General features: G+C 48.4%; 1 protein-coding gene across 1 annotated transcript; it reads left to right on the forward strand.

The window, feature by feature from the left end:
• The first annotated feature begins 2,509 nt into the window (after positions 1-2,509).
• LOC131902008 (paraneoplastic antigen-like protein 6B) lies at positions 2,510-5,080 on the forward strand. The gene is given in 2 exon segments (XM_059253045.1): positions 2,510-2,715; positions 3,163-5,080. A coding segment is annotated over 1 exon segment (1,293 nt). The 5' UTR covers positions 2,510-2,715; positions 3,163-3,282; the 3' UTR covers positions 4,576-5,080.
• The last annotated feature ends 3,397 nt before the right edge of the window (positions 5,081-8,477 follow it).

Genomic DNA, 8,477 nt, shown 5'->3' on the forward strand with positions numbered 1-8,477 from the left:
TCAGTTCAAATGCAGGAAGGGGTGTCCCAGAAGCCAAGAAAGGAAAGATAGAGAAAGAAAAGCTACTAACTGCTCAGAGATAGAGACATTGGGTACAGAGAAGAGACAAAGGAAAATCAGCTGAGGTGTCACAACCCATGCCCTAGTGTAGAGGGAGGAAAATGAGCCTATAAAGAAGCAAAGCCCTCACTTGGAGAGAAGGAAGAGAGGGAAAGAGGGAAAGGAGAAACAAGCCTAAAAACAGGGGAAATGTGTTGATAATCTGTTTGCAAGCCCACTGGGCCAGCTGGTAGCACTAGATCATCCTGCATATTTATGTTCCCAAGGGAATACCTTCTCTGGGGAAAAACCCAGAAAAATTACACCCAAACCAAGAAGGAAGACCAGGTATTTATTGTATGAGCCATGACAGGTCAAACAAGGAATTTCAGTAGACAGAAATTCTTACATCAGATATTAACAGCAGTAACTGGTCAGCATGAGAACAGGCAGTTTGGGCCCTAGAGGTTGAGTAAGGGAGGGATTAGATGCTTTAGACCAATTGAGAAAGTTGGGTTGTAACAGAAGACTTACAATTCTCCCCCCACCCCCCGCCCCACCAAAAGCACTTGCCTTCAGGCTGTGGATAATCATAATAGGAATCGCAGGGGCAAGAAAGAGAACTGCCCATGACAAACGGAAGACCAAGTGTGAGGTCAAGTTGAATGTAACCTGTTTTGGGCAATGGTTGCATGTACACAATGAGAGTGCCTTCAGCTTTGATGCCGTTTTCTCCTGAAAACAGGCCAAAGACCTGTCTGTAGGATGGGGCTGGGCATGAGGAAGGGGCAAAAGAGATACACAGAAGATGAACCAGGAGTGGAAGATGAAATTTTAAGAGGATGCACAATATAATAACCTATTAAGGAAATGCCAAGCACATGTTGGTGCATGAGGTAGTAATTCTCCCTTTGGGGGGTGTTCAATGGTCAAGGCTGAAAGGCTGCTTGGGTTGTAGGACGGAGATGAGTGCTCCCACACTGCTAATTGGAGAGAACATGGGTTGCTCCACTCACAGCAGATAACGGATTAATGGAAGCCTACTTGGACACAGCCCAAGTCTCAGCAAGGTCACTTTCTGGTGTACACCCCAGAGCCTTCCTCACTGCCAGAGGTTCAGGAAGGCAGGTAGGATGCTAGTGGCAGCACTGTCTGAAACAGTCTAACATGACAACAACCTAAATAGAGCTCACGACAATAAGCCAAGGCAGTATGAGTGAGATGGACACCACTAGGGAAACTTTTCCCAGTAGTGAAAGTCAAGTGCCCAGAGTATGGTGCCCAAAGAAAGAAAAAGGGGGCAAGAAAGGATATGTAGAGATCTGACCTTCTGTGAACCTGCTTGCCTTCTCACTGGCAGAGATGTTGTGCATCTCTGGACTCTTGGTGACTGGAGAGAGTCAGGGTGATAAGAGTGGTAGGGACTGAAACTCTGTTTTGAGCCAGGGTAGCACAACTATGAGGGGATGTCTACCCCAGGCAGCAGAAGATATAGGGCAGGGGAGGGATTGACTGATGGTAAAACACATAGGGAGGCTTCTGGGATTTAGGCCACCCATGCCACCTTCAACACCAAGAGAGTCGTGTCCCAGAGCCTGCAAGGCTATTGACACAGGGGGCAGGGAAATGTTGAGCACCTCACTGCCATCACAGTGCTTCTTCCTACATGAATTTAGGCAGAATTCCCAGAAACTATAAACTTTTCTGCAACAAGAATGGGCAGGGACTGGCCCAAAGACAGCCAGTAAGATACAAGTCCAAGTGTTTGGGCTTCAGATCTCAAAAGCAGCTTTTCAAGAACCTGGATATACAGCAGGCAGAGCAGGAAAGGCCTGCCTGATGCTGGACCACCCCTCCTGTGAGCTGGCCACAGGCACCAAGGGCAGCAAAGCATGCATGCCCCACGGTAGTGAGCATGCCTACAGCCCCTTCCACTGGATGGGCATCACCCAGATGGTGCATGCTCCGTGGGGAGTGGTGAGATGGGGTGTGTGCGTTCATGTGGTATCTATTTCAGGGACTCTACCTAGACCAGGTGTTGCTTGCCCAGCTCTGTCACTGGACTAGGTCCAGATAGGGACTCACCAGGGGAAAAAGCCTCAGAGCCCCTGCTCCCTGGCCTTGATCAGGAGACAAAGCTGGAGGGGGCGCCACAGCTTTCTGATGCCCTTCTGTGGAGAGACCCCTGAGCACTCTGTGTCCCCTGTGCCAGTGGCATAGATGTACGATGGGGGAGGGGTCAGCAGCAGGTTACATCACCAGTGGCCGGCCCATTGACATCACCGGAGGTCCCAGGTTGCCAAGGGCTAGGCGACAGCCTTGTCTTGTGATCTTCCTGCGCCAATGGCCTGGCTGGCTTGCTCCCGAAGGACGGTGTGTGTGTGTGTGTGTGTGTGTGTGTGTTCCAGCGCCACCATACCCCCGCCCCAAGTCCGTGTGTGTGTGTGTGTGTGTGTGTGTGTGTGTGTGTGTGTGTCTGTGCTCCAGCGCCACCATACCCCCGCCCCAAGTCCGCACTGCAGAGAGTAGTGTTAAGCTTGCGCCCACACTGTTCTTCGTGAGTGCGCAACTATAAGGCTAGAGAGAGCAAGGGAGCTGGCTGGCGAGAGAACCTGGAGAGCAGCCCGGGGAATCCTTGCTGTGAGGCCGAAGGAGGAAGGATCCTGCTCCTAGGAGGTACCAAACCCTGGGAGGGTACTACTGGCCCTGACAAACCCCGCCCCAACCCGCAGGCCTGTGGGAGTTGGACTGCAGGGAGATACTGGGCTAGGGAAGGCCTGTGCCTGAGGCATGGGGTGGGATGCAGAAGCATCGTCTAAGGCAGTGGTTCTCAACATTCCTAATGCTATGGCCCTTTAATACAATTCCTCATGTTGTGGTGACCCCCAACCATAAAATTATTTTCGTTGCCACTTCATACCTGTAATTTTGCTACTGTTATGAATAGTAATGTAGATATCTGTGTTTGCCAGTGGTCTTGGGAGACCCCCGTGAAAAGGTCTTTCGACCTGAAGGGTTGCGACCCACAGGTTGAGAACCTCTTCTCTAGGGCTAGTGGATGGGAAGGGGCGGGGGTGGGGAGGAGTGGACATTAACCTCCTCTCTCCCTGTTTTTGTTTACAGGCTGTGGAGACCTAGACTGGTCTCTAAGTAAGTCCTAGCCTAGGCTCCTGTCCCAACCTGACCTGCTTCTGGGGAAACTGTTTCCTGCTCCTAGTGTGAGCCTTGCCAAAATTTCAGGTTATGGCGGTGGAGATGCTACAGGACTGGTGCAGGTGGATGGGTGTCAGCGCTCGTAGGGGCCTGCTTATCCTAGGCATCCTGGAGGACTGCAGTGAAGCTGAATTCCAAGAGTCCCTGGAGGCTGCCCTGTGGCCCATGGGCCACTTTATTGTGCTGGGCAAAGTATTTCGTGAAGAGGATAATGCCACTGCAGCCCTGGTTGAGCTTGACCGGAAAGTCAACTATGCTTTGGTCCCAAGGGAAATCCTAGGCACTCGGGGACCCTGAAACGTGGTCTTTGTGCCCCGTTGCTCCACCGAAGAGCTTCTTGGTCGTGTTTTTCACTTCTTGGAGCAACAGGGGCAGACGGTGGATAGTGTACCTGGAGCCCTGGGCCTGGAGCTGGACAGAGTATGCAGGCTCCAGTCAGTTAGTCAGGCAATCCAGCCCTGGGTGGAGACCTTGCAGTACCAGAGCTTGGGTGTGTTTTCTGGGAGGGTTCAGCCAGCCCCTGGGGAGGAATACTTTGAGGCCTGGCTAGACCACACCACTGACATGTTTCAGGTGTGGCAAAGGGTCCCAGAAAGGGAGAAGAGGAGACGATTGCTGGAGGGCTTGCGGGGGACTGCCCTGTACCTTGTACATGGGCTGTTAGCAGAGAATCCAGCAAGGACTGCAGAGGACTGCCTAGAGGCCCTGACCCGGGTATTTGGAGACAATGAATCTCAGGCCACCATCCGAATGAAGTGTCTGACTGCTCAACAGCAGTCAGATGAGCAGCTCTCTGCCTTTGTGTTGAGGCTAGAAGTCCTGCTGCAGAAAGCCATCCAGAAGGGGGCTCTAGAGAGAACCTCCACTGATGATATCCGCCTGAGGCAGGTGCTCACCAGGGCTAACCTGAATGAGCCTCTGGATGAAGCTCTGAGGAGGCTGAGAATGATCGGGAGATCTCCAACTTTCCTGGAGTTGTTGGGGCTCATAAGGGAGACTGAGGAATGGGAGGCAAGACTAGTCAGCAACATGGAAGCCCAGGTGGAGAATGAAGCTGGTGATCTGGCTCCTGCCTGGGCTGATGGCAGAGTCAATGCAAAGGCAGAAGATGAGAATGTGGAGAAAGAGGAAGATGAGGTGGAGGAGCAGGCAGAGGATGAGGTTGAGGAGGAGATAGAAGACCATAACCCAGACCACGGCCCTGTGGACCCAAGCCAGGCAGGACCCGAAGAGCCGCCTGGGGCTCCCACTCCAGCCCAGATGGGCAGTACTCCTAGAGAGTGCCCAGGAGGGCCTGGCTGGGTGCCGAGCAGCCTTGCCTAGGCAGGAGAACATAAAGCAGATGATCTCATCTTGTATCAGCCTAGAAGTATTACTGAAGGGTCAGCCCCACAGTAGAGGAGAGGGCCTGCAGATAGCTGCTATACCCCCTGGCCTGGGAGATATTAGAGAGAAAGAGTCTATTAAAAGGATCCTGACAGCCTGGCTCTTCTACCCAGTCAGCATCCCCAGGCAGGCTTATGACACTGCCTTTGGAATCTCATCCTTAACTGTTTTACTCACAGTGACCAGCTATTCACTGAGTATGCATTTTCATACTAGCTCTCCCATCCATCACACCCTAGGCAAAGTGTATCAATCCCAGATAGGTGGAAGCCCTGACCCACCCAGCTAGCCACCACTATAGTCCCAGCTTGTGCTGTGAATTTCCATGCCAGCCAAGGCCCCGTTTGCTCTGCTTATGCCTCGTGTTGTGTATTCCTGGTCAGTTTTCTTGATATACTTGCAGGCCAGCGACTTGCTGCTTGTTCCCTACAGATGTGTGTGTTCTTACCTGAGAAGGTCCTCCACAGAGATCCCAAGCCAAGCCCTTGGAACCAGCAAAAAGGATGGGTGATGACAATCAGGGACTGGCTGATGCTCATCTTGTGACTGATTTCAACCTGGGGTGGGCACGAAGACCTGGACTAAGGATGGGTGTGATCTGACAACCAAGATTTAATGTTCCACTCTTGCTGTTACTTTGTGACACCAGTTCTTCAGTTTGGTGAGATGTTCCTTTCTGTGCTTTCCAGTGTCCAGTGACTGTCTTATGCCAGAATAATTCAGGACCACCCTGCAATGGGTGATTCTTCTAGAGAGTTCCCCCAAAAGAGAGAACATTTCCAAATGCCATCATCTTGGGGTCCCTGGAAAGGAAGAAGCTGAGGCAAGTAGGCCTTAGTGTAGCAAGCAGATGAGGTCCTTCCTCGTGAAATGCAGAGTGGGACAAGGTGGGACCTGTGGCCTTTAGCAGCTGTGGGGAATTTCTGTGCTGTCATCCCCTTGCCCTCAATGGCTTCAGTAAATGTAACTGTTCAATAAATTTAATGGATGTTACAGTTACATCCTGCTTTTGCTGGGCTTGGGCTGGGCTGGAGCAAGATTGGTATACGTGCAGGGCAGGGACATGAAGGGCTGTGTGTGTGTGTGTGTGTGTGTGTGTGTGTGTGTGTAGGTGGGCAGGGTGCGTGGGTTAATAAGAGTAGGCTGACCAGTCGCTGGTGGGTGTGTGGAGGCAGTGGCTATCTGGCTTTCAGGGGGAAGGCACTCCAGGATGACAAGAGATAGGGATAAGTCAGTTATGAGCTCAAGTGAGGCTATAGGGCAGCAAGCAAGGCCCTTGGCCCCATTTTTTTTCACTAAAATATAGAAAAAAGAAAACTAAAAAAAAAAAAAAAAAAAAAAAACAGAAATCCGTGGAGCCACAAAAGGCCCTAAATAGCCAAAGCCCTCCTGAGAGAGAAAACCAAAATTGGAGGCATCAGCCTTCCTGATTTCATAATATATTACATAGATATAATGATCAAAAGAGTGCGGTAGCCAGGAATGGTGGTGCATGCTTTTAATTGCAGCATTGGGAGGCAGAGGCAGGAGGATCTCTGAGTTCAAGGCAAGGCTGGTCTACATGGTGAGTTCCAGGATGGCCAGGGCTACACGGAGATACTCTGATCTCAAACAAACAAACAAACAAAGTATGGCATTGGTATCAAGGTGGGTATCAATGGGATGGGAAAAAGAGACAAGGAACTAGTCCACACACCCACAGAAAACTGATTTTCAGGGGAAGATGCCCCAAAATACCACAATTGGGGAAAGTATAGTCTTTTTAGCAAATAGCACTCAGGAAACTATGCATCTATGTGTAGAAGAAAGAATTTTGACCTTGACATTGTTCTTGAAGCATTTTTTTAGTTATCACATCAAAACATTAGGCAGCAAAAGCATAAAAGATTCCCTCAATCTGTAAGTGCTATGTGTAGCAAAAGGAAATATTCAACCAAACAAAACCACCATCTTTGGATTGGAGAAAATCATTTGTGAATTATAAACCTCACGGGGGGTTAATATCTCAAATATCAATGAATTAACACAACTCAGTAGCAAAAAGCAAGGAAGCAAACAAGAACTCCCAAATCATCTGATTTAAAAATGGACAAAAGAGCTCAGTAGATAGTGTAGCCAGCAAGTATATGAAAATGTGCTCAACATCACCAGTCATTAAGGAAATTCAAACCAAAACCACAATGTGAGACTACCCTAGGTGGGTTGGATGACTACTATTGAAAACACAGCAGAGCAGAGCTGATGAACATATGAACTCACAGGGACTGTGACAGCATACAAAAGACCTGCACAAATTCAAGCCAGACAAAATCCTAGGAGATGGTGAAGAGTGCACAAAGTCTTACTCCCTAACCAAGAAGCTATTTGCAATTGATAATTGCTGGGAGAAGAAAATCAGTTTTCATTAATGGAGTGACAGTGGGTATATCAATCACACTGCAGGGCGGGCCCCATGCTCAAGAGTAAATGGCCAACACAAAACAGACTTCATGGTTTTTGTTTATGCTTGTTTTGTGTTGTTTGGGTTTGGATTTTGTTTTGCTTTTTAAGGGTGTACACCATGGGGCCAGTGATGAATGTGGAGAGACTTTCACAGTTTGAAAGCAGGGATCTGGGAAGAGTTGGGGGGAGGGGAAGAATATGATCAAAATATATGAAAATTTAAAAAAATAAAATAAAATAAATCACAGCAAATAGCAAGTGCTGGAGAGGCTGTGGAGAAAACCAAGGTATTTTTCACTGCTTATGGGGATGTCATATATTACAGAAAAAATAGTATAAACATTCTTCAGACAGTTAAAACTAGAACTATCATATGACCCAGCAATCTTCTGTTGAGTCTATGTGCAAAGCATATACAATCAGCACCATGTTGAAATTGCCGTGTTCCCATGTGCACAATAACCAAGCCATGGAATCAATCCAAGTGTCTATCAATGAGTAATGTGATGTGATGGGTGGTGTGTGTGTGTGTGTGTGTGTGTGTGTGTGTGTGTGTATGTGTGTGTATCTGAGAGAGAGAGAGAGACAGAGAGTGGAAACTTGATACTCTTGTTTAAAATATAGAACTAAGCTCTTTCTTACTTTGGAAATTTCACATCCACATTTTGCTTCAGTGTATTTATATTTCTATCCTTCTTCCCTCACATGTATTTTCTTCTAAAAATGCTTTGTTTTATCTTGAAAGACTCTAGAACCCATTGCTGGTAGGCCTTTTTGATTTTTAAGTCCTGAGTTGATGCATTTAAGTACTTCAAGATACATATTACACAGTGAGTGAGGAGTATGCTTTTCTTTTGGAAAGATGAGAAACAGGAGCTGTGGAAGGAACTGGGAGTCCACAGGAAGAAGCCGCCAGATTTCAAGCACGTAGAATCAGAATATGAAACTCCAGGAAAGTTAGATTCACTGGAACCCCTAAATTTGAGAACATATTTGCACATGAGGCACATGCCCCTCACTTTTGATAGTGGTGGGGCTGGAGTCCAGGTTCTCTCACATGCTTGGCAAATATTGTACCACTGATCTTCACAGCAGGCTCCTAAACCCCATTTATAGATCCCTGGACGTACACCATGGGGGCAGTGATGAATGTGGACAGACTTTCACAGTTTGAAAAGAACCTGGAAAGTAGAAGCTACCCATCTTTGTGTTTGTGTTGCATTACTCAGGAGGTTGGGGACATGGATAGTGGGCCACTGGTGTTATTAATGATGGTCCTTAACGCAATGCAGAGTTGTGTGCAGCTGGTCCCTATCCCAGAAACTGAGAGTCAGGTTCCGTGGAGACCAGACCTGCTTAATCCAGACATTCTGCATCAAAGGTTACTCTCATCCTAG

Source organism: Peromyscus eremicus, unplaced genomic scaffold (assembly GCF_949786415.1).
Source record: "Peromyscus eremicus unplaced genomic scaffold, PerEre_H2_v1 PerEre#2#unplaced_1143, whole genome shotgun sequence".
NCBI lineage: Eukaryota > Metazoa > Chordata > Mammalia > Rodentia > Cricetidae > Peromyscus > Peromyscus eremicus.